Source organism: Cygnus olor, chromosome 21 (assembly GCF_009769625.2).
Source record: "Cygnus olor isolate bCygOlo1 chromosome 21, bCygOlo1.pri.v2, whole genome shotgun sequence".
Classification (NCBI taxonomy): Eukaryota; Metazoa; Chordata; class Aves; order Anseriformes; family Anatidae; genus Cygnus; species Cygnus olor.
The window spans coordinates 5,734,455-5,749,116 of record NC_049189.1 but is presented as its reverse complement, the minus strand read 5'-3'; the positions used below and the strand labels follow the sequence as shown (position 1 = coordinate 5,749,116).

The following is a 14,662-nucleotide window of genomic DNA, read 5'->3' as shown; positions in this document are numbered from 1 at the left end:
ATGTTACTAGACTCCTAAACCTTGCTGTCCTTAGAAGCTTATGGAAGCTGTTTGTCCCACATCTAAAACACAAGATACCTCAAACAGCTTTAACAAAGGTCAGACTTAATTTAATCTACAGGAGAGATACAACAAGAATTTTGCCTGTACCACTACCATAGAAAATATTCTGTTTCCAACAGTCCTCTGGAATAACCAGTTCTCTAGATCCTTTTCCAGAGAGCTTACAGAAAGATTCCTCCTACTTTGGACATTTTAATTTAGGCAGCATGAACACTCATCGTGTAGTATAGTAGCAACTTGCAATTTTAATGTAAAAGTTACAGGAGTCTGCCCAAGCAAAATCTCTTATTCAACTAAACAAGAAAATCATTCAGAGAAGTCTCAGAGCTTCCTTAATTGAATTTAAAATGGAGATTACTTTTCTTCTAGTTTACATTTCTAAAGATTAAAAAAAATCACTTTTAATTAAAAAAAAATCAACATTAAGAAAAGACAGAAAACCAAAAGAAATCCCACATCAAAAACATTAAAGGTTAACCTGAGGTATGAACCCTTCCCTTGTAGAAGAAGTCAGCTACTTTCTTAATGGCTTGTGGGTTGTAAATAATATTTAGAGGTCTGGTACTGACTTCCAGGCGCCTCTCAAAATTGCTGTGGATTGGATTTCTTTCATAAAGCATCTCAAACACTGGAGCATCAGGATCTGCAACTGAATAAAATGCAAGTTACAAAAAACAGTTGGGAAAAAAAAGCATACACAAAAAAAAAACAGAAAAAAGCAAAAAAACAACCCCAAAGTACATAACTAACCCAAAGTAAAAAAAAAAAAAAAAAAAAAAAAAACACAACTACAAAGTACATAAACACTAATTTTTAATTGGTACTACTAGTAGTGCCTGCCTGAAAATTCTTCATTAACTGAAAAGCAAGTAGTAAGATCAACTTCTATTATCAACAAAATTCAACATGCTTGTATACACAAACATTTTCAGGACAGGGGTCCTACAGTTGAACTCCTAACCTATTTTTTCTTTTAAGACAAGACAAAGAATAACTGCAACTCACATTGTCTTGAATATATATTTACTCACTTTGTCAGAAGTCAGACAACTTGCATGCACTTGTATGTCCTAACAAAGCTTTTATGTTTCTTGAAACTATTTGCAACAAGTATTTGCATGAATACAATGATCAAACTTTAGGCATTGAGTTTTGAAATTTCTAGTTAGTAGGAATAATCGCATATGCTTGCTTTGATCAAACATAAAATGAAGTCTTTACCAATGTTCTGATTAGTCATTTCTGAAGACAAATTCTGTAGTCCAAAGGAAGATACGCAGCCAACCTCTTTTTGCTTATAAGAATTTAAAAGAAAAACAATTGTTAGACAAATATAAATGAAGTCACTTGATAAAAACACAGAAGTCTTTATCAGTCTTCTGGTCACTTTAAGTGAATCATATGTATTGCTTGAGACTATTTTATGTGTATTTTTCTTTGATGAAATCAAATGAGAAGCAAGTATGACTACATGAGAAAGCAAATGTAATCTACCTATGCAGTAGACAGACAAAGGTTGAAGTGCCACTTTCAGTCAGTTCTCTACAAATTACAAAGTAAAAAGACACATAAGAAACTCCCATGCACTAAAGCTTTGTTTGCTTAGAAGAGATACTTAAAATCTCTTTAGCGCTTCATTATGAAAAATAACTTCCGTATTTCTGCTGATAGCGTAACAGTAAGCAGGTAAAATAAACCCTTACTTGGACCAAAGAGCTTTATGAAAAACACCAATTACTGATTAAGCAGCAATGCTGATTGTTCCGGAATGAAATCTTGTTCAACAAATTATCTTCTTGCCAACACATATAACTGTAATGTTGAAGTTGCAAGCATACAAAGCAAACAATGAAGAGTTCTATGAATGATCCTTGGAAAGGGAGAGTAAAAGTTCAAGAAGTGGAGGTTTTTCTTCAAGACTCATCTCTTTCAGGGATAAGACACAAACCAAGGGAAACATCTGTGTTGAATTTTGGTATATAACTGTTTTCATACACACTTACGCATCCTACACAGTAACTCAGAGAGAGTTTTTTTCACCTACTGGATTAGGGAAAACAAGAACAGGAAATATGGTCCCTTCTGTTGCCAAATCCCTCAGAAAAAGACCACCAAGCTGAATTTTTAGAAGGGAAGAATTTCGTCGAGGAAGAGATTCTGCTAAGATCTTTACACCTGAAATATAAAGACATAAAATGTCTTTATTTCGTTTTATGAATACACACAGCATAGCTTTTATTTATAATGTAAAACAAATCTGTTTGAAGGTCTTTTATTTATATATATATATATATTTAATTCTACTAAAATATTAAAAACTCAATTTTAAATATATAATAATGATTGTGAAGCATATATTTCTACATTTGTTTTTCTTTCACACATATAAAATTAGATTACTATGTTGAAATCATGTGAATATCTTAACTGAAAAAACTTCTAATTTGAGGCATCAATTTCTAAGTGGCTTCGTATTTTCATTCTGAACTTTGTTTCAGTACAGTAATTTAAAGGACTAAAAGCAAGACTCAGAGGAAGGTCTGAAGGTAGACAAAGCTCATCTTTGCTGAGAAAGAACAAACAGAAATTGACTTTATACCTGAAAACTCCAGCTGCATAAAAGCACTCTCCTCAATATGCACCACTTTCTTCTTCTTGTGCAACAGAGTAAAAGAGCCACCTTGCAACTGTAGATTTAATTTAGCAAAAACATGATCTCTTTTTGTAAATGTATTCATGCTAGAGGCATCTGCAGCAGGATCAAAAAATCATCTGCTCCTAATTTAAAAAAAAAGTAACAAAAAACAAAAACATCACTTAGGTTATATAAATCAAGTTCCTGGAACGCGACTGAAGAACAGAAGGGTTACTCTGAATTAAAAAAATAAATAAATACATAAAACAAAGCAGATACACCATCTTCCTTAACAAAACTGAATATTCAGTAAAACTCTTTATTTCAATTATGGTACAATAAATCCCCAATTAAGACAATCCCAACAACATGGTATTGTTACTGCTGTACACATTCACAGTACACTGCATTACCCCCACCCATCTGAACGGAAACAAGTCCCAAAGCTCTTTGCCATAAGCATCTAAAATATTTAGAAGCAAACATATCCCATATACCCCCTTAGAAATAAGCAAACACACCAGGCACTGAATTTTTTAACAGGTAATTAAGCTTTAGACAGGCTCTGCTGCCTAAGTCCGTCAGCTGACGCACATATTCTTTGAACAGTACTGAACCAAGAAGTTTTTTCTGTTCATCTTTATCACGTATTTAACCATGAAAGTGTTAGCAGCAATAAGAAGAAACAGAAAACCGCATGCTGACATACCTAGTATGTCTTCCGGATTCCACTGTTCCTGTTGTTCTGGCAACAGTCCTTCAAAAGCTTCACCTTCACATGTTTGCTGCGCATATCCATACCAGCCTCCCCAACCAGGAAACCAAGACTGAAGGTACTGCAGCATTCCACTGCTACTGCCACGTGCAGATTCTGCTGTTGGAGAAACTCCAGGAGAATCAGGCAACGGCTCTTTAACACTCTGTGTTTGAACATTGAAGACACATACATCACTGCTTGCAAGTGGGAGAATGTCACAAGCACACAAAAGCATCAGAGTAACAATATGATTCCATCTACTATTTACTTGGCACTCTTAAATTCAGTATGCCAACAGTGATATTTACAATCGATACTTTGCAGATGCTCTCCTATATGGGCTAAGAAACAACAAACATACCACCATTTAATTGCTGCATGTTCATATATGAAGTCATATGAAATTATCTAAGTCTTAGTTTAGAAACACCGCATTGGGTCTGGCTGGGATGGAGTTGACTTTCCCCACAGCAGCCCATATAGTGCTGTGCTTTGCACTAAATTTTTTTTTTTTTTTTTGCTAGAATGGGGTTGATACTGCATTTGCTGTTGATGCACATTTGCTAGAATGGTGTTGATAGTGCACCAATGTTTTGACTACTGCTGAGCAGTACTGGCACAGCATCAAGGCCGTCTCTCCAACCCCCATCTCTGTGAAGGCCAGTAGGCTGCAGGTGCACAAGTGGCTGGGGCAGGACACAGCCAGGACAGCCAACCTACACTGACCAAAGGGTTATTGCATATTATGGGACACCATGCTCAGCAATAAAAGCTGGGGGGAGGGAGAAGATGAACAGGAGGACGCTTGTAATGAAGGCATTTGTCTTCCGGAGCAACTGCTACACTCTCTAAGATGGAAAGTACTTGCCCCGGTAACTCTGGAAAGAATACTATTGAGGAAGACCATTGTATGGTGAGGCATAAGCTCACCATGCAAGTGACACAAAAGTAAAACTTGAGGAACCAAGCATTGTTTGCCATTTTAGTATTGATACCACACTTCAAAAATCAAAACAAATACATACTAACACTCTAGCAGAACAGAAAACACCACCTCAAAATAATTCACTCAAAGATTCCAAATATTACCCTGTATGACAAATGTTTCTCACCTCAGCTAGGTCATGAAATTTATCATGAACTACCTCACATAGTATCTCCAACTCTTCGTAAGTTTGCTCATTCTCAATACGACGCATTTCTGCCTGAAAAGACAAAAAAAGGTAAAGTAAATACTCTAAGAGAAAATAGCATCTTGCTCACAAACATGACAAATCTCTCTGCACTACATTTGAGATTCATGGAAAAACTAATATGGCACTAATGTCAGGATCCAAGTACTTAAGCATATGAAAATAAAGTCATATGGGCAGCCATAATACTGACGTTCTCTGCTGTTTCAAATACTTTTATTTGGTATATTTATTTAGATTGTAAAATACATTATTTAAACACTTTTAATGATAAGAAATCTTTGCTCAACTATATCCTTCTGTCATGCATCAGGAGCAAGGTTTGCAGCACAAAATATAAACCATGGAAAGTAACCTGATTTAACAGAAAGATGAGCTTAGCCATGAGCAAAAATACTACTATAAAAATTTCCAGTACTTTGAGCTACCCCTATAGTTCACATCTAAATAATACAAGTAAGGATTACATACAACCTAAGCTTTCAATAGGACTGTACATGGTGCCCTGAACTGATTTAAGGAAACTGATTTAAGTCCCAATGCACCTAGAGATATAAAGCAGTTAATTATAGTTCACAGGGTTTCTTCCTCCTAAAGTAGAACATGGGTTGATTAGTAGGGTCATTTTCCCTCTGAATTTTTTCATCCTAACATCAACTGGAAAAAAGTTTAAAAAAATAAATCAAAGGAAAGCACCCCTGAACAACTAGCCACCATTTTCCCCACGTTACCTACATCACCATATGCATAATGTGACAACGCTTCTGATATTTAAATACATTTTGAGTCTATACAGAATGAGGGTTAACAAAGCTTGACAGACTGACGTGAGCATTCTATGAGAGCTAATTCTATTTTTGATGAAAACCAGTTACAGCTCAAAAAGTTTTTGCACAGCAAAACAAAAATACAAGAATCCTGTCATGCACACACCTCCCACAACCCCAGGATTCGAGCATTAAGAACTCAGCTGTAGTCAAAATACAGCCGGTTCCTTGAAAATGACCTGCAGTAAAATTAAAGATGTTTCTAAAGTAGAACAAACTTAAATTTGGTAAGACAAAATAGATCAAATAGAAGATGATTAATCAACATTGTAAAATCTTAAATCTAAATACCTCCTCTGCAGTAGACAGTGGTTCCCCCTTCAACTTGCTATAATACATGTCAGTGTAAGATACTGCATCTCGGGCCCGATGTAATGCAAACTCCCAGGTAGAACGTCGTCTCTGCTCCCTGATCTCCGAAAGATTAGCATTCAAAGCAAAGATCCACCACTCTCGGCAGCTGAAATATTTTAAAATTACTAGATTACCAGTATTTCCAAAAAACAAATGTATGTCAAACTAGTGAAAGTTCCAGAGAGAAAACAGAGGGCAACTGATCAGAAAGGGCATCAGTATTAGAGACAGCACTTATTGGCTAATTCTACAAATTGTGTAGTATTAAGAAGTGCTTTGCAATGTCCCCACTGCTTTAATGGGATTTAGTATATCTGTTATACATCAAGCACAGTCATTAAAGCCACAATGTTGAGTTATATGGACCTGCAGTTTGAAATTATACCATCTTTCTTCTTACTAAAAGTAAGATGAAACATTTTATAGGAGCTCTTTCCACAAAGAAAATTTCAGAATACCACAGTGTCTACATTGGAGAAGAACCTCCAATTTAATTTCAATTCCTGGGAACCGTGGGAGGACTGAAAGACTTAAGTAAGAATAATTTTAAGCTTGGATTATGTCTCAATATTTAAAACTGATTTATGAGGTAGGGAAATAAGACATGAAAACTTAGCATGACTACTATCTCCTATTTGTCTTCATTCAATTCTACCTAGAGCATTTTTAATATCATACTAATTCAACAAGACATCCATAGATAATACTTACTGCTCTGTTACTGTAACCTTTGGTCTCCACTTCCTGAATTTAAGCTGTCGTTCCTTTCTAGCCAGTTCCTTCAAAAATCCCATGATCTGCTGATACTGCATCTTTTAGTTGAAGAGTAGACAATATCAATTTGGCAATATTAGAGTGCTTTCCAAATCAAAGGCAGGGAGGGTGAAACAACCACAGGCTTAGCTTATCTGCATCAGTGATCTGCACATGGCTTCAGAATTAAGACTGATGCTTATCATAATTTGGTTCCCTAGTGTCACCTATCTTCTTCCAGTAGCTAAAGGTTAGTGTGTGAGATAAAACTTACAGGCTTCCTTGTTTACAAACACAGAGCATGAAACTTGTCAGGTCAAGACTAGCAAGCAACTTAATATTGGCTGCTTTGTACATTATACAGACTAAAAAAACCACTAAACAAACAAAAACCTAAACAAACAAAACAACGACAAAACACATGCATCCTTCTTATTATTACAGTAAACAAAAATGTATTTTTTTGCAGTAATAGGCTGCAGAAAAATAATTAAATAATTTGGAATGCTTGATTTCAAACCGAACAACTTCTTTAGTATATTCCTTTCAGTTGCCTCTAAACCTAAAGCTTTAAGAAAGTTTTAATTTTATGCTAGGGGTATTTAAGCTGTTACAAACACTACCAGCTTTGCAACCAGTGAGGTGAAGAACTTGCAACAATTCTGCAAGTATTTCACTGCTTGAAGCAACAACTCTTTGCTTAGAGATGCATAATTCAAGATTGCATTTTACCAGCAGAATCTTCAGGAGCACGGACGTATGAACAACATATGCAGTAGGTGAGATAGGAAAGATACACTCTACATCAAACTACCAATTTGACTTTGCAGACATCGTGATAACCAAAAAATAAAGGAATACCTCCTTTAATCAGTCATTTTGTTAGAATCTGACCACAAAGTACGGTGCAATACAGCACACAGATACCCAAGCAATCTTGAAGCCTAACTAGTTCAGACAGTCAATGCAGCCTAACATAGATAGATAGCAGCACAGAGCTCACGATGGCCTCGTTTACTCTGCTTCTCAGCAATCTCCATCTCAGAAACTGGGAGTTAAACAAAGATTATCAGTGTTTACCTGTGAAAGCTTCAAGGGTATCGTCTCAAGCTGAATGTCACATTCAAGCCGCGGAGTCTGGCGAGACCTTAAAGGCTCCTTAGAACAATTTCTCTTCAGAAGAGCAGAAGTGCATACAGGTTCCATGATGTAATTATGATCACGGCTTTCCATACTTTTATCCATTGCTTCCTGGGGGTTACAAGAACATTTTTTTCTACATGAAGGGAGTGTAAAATATTTATTAGGATATATTGGTTTAATACATTAGGATACACTCCATCAATATATCAGTCCATTTACAAAACCTCTTCAATGTGTTCTCTCTTTAAAGATTAAACATATGGTATGTCACAGCACAACCTTTTTGGGTTACCCACATATCCTACCATGACAGCATGAAGCCATAAACTTCTGCTGCTCTTAGAATTTATTGGACCTACTACTTTTATGTCAGTTAGGTCTAAAATATAGCAAGGAAACTATTGGAAAGAAAATAAACAAAAACACCTCTTTCATATGAGAAATCTCTCTCTCGTACCTGCAGCTGTCCAGGAGGTAGGTCACCCAATAAAGTGCAATCGGTATCCCAATAAACACTGAAGTCAGCAACATCTAATTGCTTTTTCCGCATCAGTTTCTCCACCTGAAGTAGAAAAATTGAATGAAGTCAAGCTCATACACCACATGCCATGTAGTTTTTAGTTCTACATACTTGACAAACAACAGAAAATGCCCACAATCTGTTTAATAATCTTCTGGTTATATATATAAAGCTATACTTTTTACTATATATTTAGTAGCACCCATAAAGTACAGCATAACATCTTAGCTGCCATAAATTCCTGTACAGAAGAGCTATACTTACTGGTTCAAATACTGCATTTTGCATTGATACATTTTTGATGCATATTCCAAATGCAAAAGGCTGCGAAGGATTTGTGACACCATCTTCAAACCTCAGATGGACATCCTGAATTTTTAACTAGACAGGAAAAAAAATTACTAGAGACAACTATTTACATCAGAGTGCACAGCAGTACTATTTATTAACACTGAAGCCATTTAATATCGCATTTCTGAAATCCTCCAGCAAATTTCTGGTACTCATTTGGACCTCAAAATGCTGTTCCTCACTTCTGGTTTTGTACCCTCTGGTTCTATCTTCTCCTCAAATACCCCGCTCCCTGCTCTTCTCCCCCCAAAACAGTTAGCCACTTTCACAAAAGAGTGTACTTTATTTTGCTATCTTACCATTATTCTCCATTTTTGAAACAAATATGTAACAAAGATTCAAGTATGTTCCATGTACTAGAATCATCAGCATAGGCGAGATCTACAAACTAGCAGCAGCACAAGATGACCTGAAGTAATTTTACATTGGTAAACCCTTAAAGAACACTGAGTTATGGCGGTTTCGCAGTGAATGTAAAGTCCAGGACTGTGATAAGTATAGATACTCTCACATGAGCAAATACATCCCTCTCAGACACCAGGAAAAGCAATTGGTCTGAGCTATCTTGCTTCTAAATTGCCTCTAGTGAGTTGAAAAGCAATCAAATAATATAGTCATTCTATCTGCACAAGAAGAAGAAAGGAATAGTCCTTTCGTGGAGACTAGCAGACAAGCAATTAATCTGTAGAAAGTTGCAGGTTCTTAAATATAAATGATTAGTAATGTATATGTTGCTAAATAGTTTTATTTTGCAAACACTATACAGTTCAATAACCTACAACATCTTCTAAATGCTAAAATGTCATTAACTACATAAGGAATTCCAAAGACAAAAAGCTACAGAGCCTAGCAGTCATGTTTTTGAGTCATTTTGAAATTTAGTAGAGACATGCCAGATTTTTATTTTTATTTTCATGCAGATTAATTATCCACTGACTATTACAAACCAAAAAGAGTTGCTGTTTTCCCCTTGGTAGGGTGTAAGGTTCACAAGTCCCTCTCAGGACTAGTTTGAGATTGAAGGGGACTGTCCTCTGGCAAACATCTATCATTCATTTACATGTTTCTTCTCTGGGGACTACACAATGTGAAGCACAGTGGGCACAGGTTATTTTTAGCAAATGGGAAAAGCTCTACAATGTAAAGGCTTACTTCAATGTTTTCTACAATTCTGGTGACTACAGATGCCGTAACTGAGTACCAGTAAGATTCCCCCTTCTGTTGTCGTTCTTTCTAAAACAGAAAACAGAGATAAGCATTAACCACCACTGTTAACAATTGATCAGGAAACAGTACACATATTATACTGAAATTACTGAACGAGAGAGAGAGAGAGAGGGGGGGGGGGGGGGGTGAGAAAGAGAGAGAGAGAGAGAGAGAGAGAAGAAAAACAGATTTCAGTATCACCAATGCATGTTGGGGGGCAGGGATTGGAAACTGCACTGTGTTAGCGTATTTGTATCAATTTCTAACTTAGTTTCCTATGCATTTGTTCTCAGAATTCATATACTTGTTAGGAGACTTAAAATGCAATTAATTTACAAAAGCAGTCTCTTTACTATGAAATACAAGTGCAACTCACTTTCCATTTTTCTTCAAGTGCTAGAAGAAGAGCTTTCTTATGTTCTCTTTCTTGAAACTTCTCCCTTTCCTCATCAAAATCTTCTTTCTTTTCTGGTGCACCAATTAAGTGCAGTTTTGAGACAGATATCACCCATGGATCCACATGTGGGCGATAAAATGGTATCTGTAGTGTTATTTTGCCAATGAAACCTACGAATACAAAACAGAGATGCTATCAGATTCTTGTGTAAACATACTTTTACTACCCCTTGAAAACTTGAAAGGAAAAGTGGCGTAAGAAACAAACAAACTAAAACCAACAAACTAAAAACTACCCAAACATCAGGTTACTTCACTTGTTCAAGCTTCTGACTCACAGGTAAAACAACTTCTAACATACACAATATTTCCTGTTTATAAATATTTGTCTCGCACACACAGGCAAAATACATACCTGCTTTTACTTCAAATGGTAATTCCAGTTCCTTCAAGGCATCTTTCTTTAGTGGTAAGTTTTCCAGTTCAACAGCACCTGTTGAAAACACAAAGAACAGACAAGTTTGTTGAGCAAAATTATGTTGAAGAATGCCAACTTGAACATTTTAAGTTTAAAATAACTAGCATCATCTTTCAAAGAACAAAAAAAAATTAGGATTTCATGAGAACAGCCAACCTATCATACCACCTTCTGCAACAGCTCTCATGAATATCTAGCATGCTCATTAATTTTTCAGTGCCACGTACTCAAACTATTTGATCACATTTGATGAGGTGATCTAGAAGCAATCTTCTGCAAGGACTTAGCTCTGAACTTTATTGCCATCAAGGAGAAAGCTTCTACTCTTCGTCCAAACGGGACACTTCAAGTATTTTCTGAGTATTACCAAAAGTACCCAAACAAAAGCTTTGAAATATTATAAAATAGCAGATAATAGCAGCAAAAGGTAAATTAGAAACTACTGATTTATAGAAGCACAAGATATCCTTATGCCACCTTTTTCACAAAGGTCTTAATTAAAAGGGCGTAACGACTTGCACCAAAACGTAAGAGGTAAAGACTACAGGACATTTCCTGCTGCAGTCCTTCAACAGGGAAGTTATTGAACAGTATTGAGAAGAATGACATGCAAACATTATGCAAACAAAACAAACTGTTAAGATAAGCTTACCATGCAGTTGAGAGTCCCATATAAATCAGTTTAACAACGTTGATTAAAAGGAATATAAACAGGAATACGAGAATTTACCATTGATTGTCAAGTGCTAGCAAAAAAATTTATATTAGAAGCATTTATATAAATGTTAAACACAATATTAAGTGATTGTTTCTATTCCATCTTCCATTAAAAAAAAGCAACTTTTTTTCCTTTTTAAATCACAGAACAAAAACATTACAGAAAATACCCCAAAACCTCACCTTTCAGAAGAGCAACTGAAAGTTGGTCTGTATTCAGGTTGTTGACATATTTGCCCAAATAGGTGTTGAGGACCCAGGCTACCAATCCTTCCAACATGACTGTGTCCTAGAAGAGGGCAACTAACATTTTTCTGTCATTTTCTGGATCTCTGTTCCATAATTGCGGTTTCACCCTGAAAGAAAAAACATGAAGAAAATGAGTGTCTGAAATACAGTCTCAGCAAACCTAAGATACTGTATTCAAGCTAAAAAGCAGTAAAAATACTAAAGCAATTTTTAAAAGGTAGAAGTCAAGCTCATACCATACCCTTTTAAGTCCCAAAGCACAGAGCTTCACACTGAGCTTTGATGATTACAGATTACTCCCATTGGCAAATTAAATTCATCTTTCCAACCTATGTCTAATCAAAACACCATATTTAGTGATGATTATCAACTAGGCCAATTAACAATCCTCTTTTCAAAAAGGGAAGACTAAAATTGTGCTCTGAGCTGCAGCAGTTTTGCACTGGCTTCCTCGACTTCCACTCCCAGTATTTTCTTCAAGTTGCCAGCATTCTGGTTTTGGAAGTCTAGATGACAGTAACAGGTGTCCTTCTGCACGCGCCACTCTCTAATTGATTTTACGCCACATCTGTCAGTTTTCAAACTGGGGAAAGAAGCAGACTGTTCCTCAACTTATATAAGGGCTGATCATACTGACACTATTTATTATTCTCCCTCCATTTATCATGCTTCTTCACAGAACTTTCTGGAGTCAGCACTTATAAATTATTCTACTAGAAGACCTAATTATAGCCTACTACTACTACTAGGCTGGAACAACATACCGGGAAAAGACTGGATATTGAAAAAAGGAACAAATACCTATGGCGCAGAGACTCTGCAGCCACCAGGAACACCTCACATCCGCCTCTGTGGGCCCAAACATCTGCAACTCCCATTCTAGGAAGCCAGAACACTAAGCTTTCTGAATTAAAAACATGCTGAAAATTCCCTAAGTAGAACAGCATGCATCATCCTGCCTCCCCATACCCTGTAAGTGCTCTGGTGAAGGACTTTCTAACCTCACAGGAAACTTAAGATAACTAGAGCTAAGAGCATTTGTATCCCATGCACAATGCTAAGTGAGAGCACACGCTTTTTCTCCAAACTTGTTTGAATTACAGATTTTACTTATGCTGAATAAAGTCATGACCAATATTGAGAAAAAGCACCCAACGCATTTCTGAAACGTTTATATTGTTTTTACTCCTTTCCAGTTGTGGTGAACAATTACGTTTCTAAAATAGAGGTGCCACTTAACATTTATGTCAAATACAGCAGGAAAGAAAACATTCGCCATTAATCTTCAACAATGAACATGATTTTAGAAAAAAACAGCTATACACCAGCCCTACAAATTCACACAAAGGATATCTGTACAAGTAGTGGAAGGATGCACTTTCAGCTGAGCAGCAAGAAGTCAATTTGGCATCCGAATCACATTACAACCAAGAGCCTTCAACTGTACTTTTGTAGAAATCTTATCTGTGAAACAACTCACCCTAGCCAAACCATTTTTTGGGGAACAGTGTATGCGTGGGACGTAATCAGATATAAATCATGTAAATAGTTTATCAAAAATCACTCCAAAAGGTTTTCAAAGCGGTAGCGTGGAGTACCGCACCAAGGGGTGCAAAAAAGCTGTGTCAGAAAAGCAACACTGGTCATACCTGTCAACACCTCCCTTTGCACTCTACCACGACTTGAAACAGAAATGATTGCAGAAATTTAACCAGTGAATTGGAAAACTACTACTAGCTTCTTTAAGACCAAGACCAAGAATGTTTTAATACAGCTAGAAAAAAAAGCGCTCCTGCCTTATCTTCTGGTCAGAATGCTTTAAGTGTATTGTAGCAGTTTGGTATTTAGAAATGTCTCTCAACCCCACAAACCTGTTTATGCCACTTTATAAAAGACTGAGTTCTGCAGAGCAGAAAAGCAAGATCATAGAACGGTTTGGGTTGGAAGGGACCTTAAAGATCACCTGGTTCCAACCCCCTTCCATGGGCAGGGACACCTCCCGACAGACCAGGCTGCCCAATGCCCCATCCAACCTGGCCTCGAGCACTTCCAGCGATGGGGCATCCACAGCTTCTCTGGGCAGCCTGTGCCAGTGCCAGGTAAGTCAGACTTATTTACATTAAAGTTATGTCTGATAACAAGAAGCAAATGACAACTTCAAGAGCTACATTTTAAAAATTATATTAAACTCAGGGCTTTCCCATAATGAGGTTTGCTTGATTCAAGGCATCTATACATTTGATCCTCCACTTCTCTAAAAAATAAAAATAAAAATCGGTGAACATGTTTAGCTAATACAGCTAAAGACAATACCAGAATTAAGCAAATAATGAAAGGGCTTTTTCTAAAGGCTGAGAAGTGAAACTATACTGTCATGCAGAATGATATACAAATAGAACTAACACAGGTCAAATTACATTCAAATGAGGCATATTTCATGTTAAGCACATATACCATTTTTGTCTTTGTAATATTTCCAAATATTTTTTCAAAAACCAAAAGTTTTGAAGTTCTACATAATAGAGATTTAGCATTCATACATGCGGGGTCACCACCTTGCATAGACTTTTGTTCTTATAAAACTGACTAGAAAGCTGAAGCTCAAACAAAAGCAAATACATTAAGCCTTGTCACATTACCCTTCAAAAAACTAAACAAGTAAAAAAAAAAAAAGGGATCTACAGGCTGTTAGGAGCCAAATCAGAGGGAAGATCTTGACATGTCATTCAGAAACATGTAAGAGGTTAGCATCCCCATGACTGAAAACATCCAGCGCATGAAATAATCCATGCCTGAAGTCATCGTAAGAACAGCAAATAAAGTCACCTCCTTAATCCAAACTTCTTGTGGAACATTAATAACTATTTCTGTATCTTCCAAATGTTTTAAGGCACGTATATTTGGTAACTTTCTAGTCCGCTGCTATGCCAGTGGTAAGAAAAACAAAATATTTATTTCCTTTTACAGCGCTTTTATTTCCTTCACATACATGGTAAAAAAGAAATGGTATGCGTTTATCA

The 14,662-nt window shown here is 36.4% G+C and overlaps 1 protein-coding gene across 4 annotated transcripts in view; it reads right to left on the bottom strand.

Annotated features, from left to right (window-relative positions):
• The window catches only part of VPS13D (vacuolar protein sorting 13 homolog D), a 90,876-nt gene extending 87,308 nt beyond the window's left edge, over nucleotides 1–3,568 (bottom strand). For all 4 annotated transcript variants that reach the window (XM_040533913.1, XM_040533915.1, XM_040533914.1 and 1 more), the window contains exons 1-5: nucleotides 3,408–3,568; nucleotides 2,663–2,841; nucleotides 2,108–2,238; nucleotides 1,285–1,357; nucleotides 542–712 (exon numbers count right to left, since the gene is read on the bottom strand). In XM_040533913.1, the coding sequence (XP_040389847.1) occupies nucleotides 542–712; nucleotides 1,285–1,357; nucleotides 2,108–2,238; nucleotides 2,663–2,801 (514 nt within the window). In that variant the 5' untranslated portion in view covers nucleotides 2,802–2,841; nucleotides 3,408–3,568. The remainder of the gene's footprint in view (nucleotides 1–541; nucleotides 713–1,284; nucleotides 1,358–2,107; nucleotides 2,239–2,662; nucleotides 2,842–3,407) is intronic.
• Nucleotides 3,569–14,662: the final 11,094 nt, after the last annotated feature.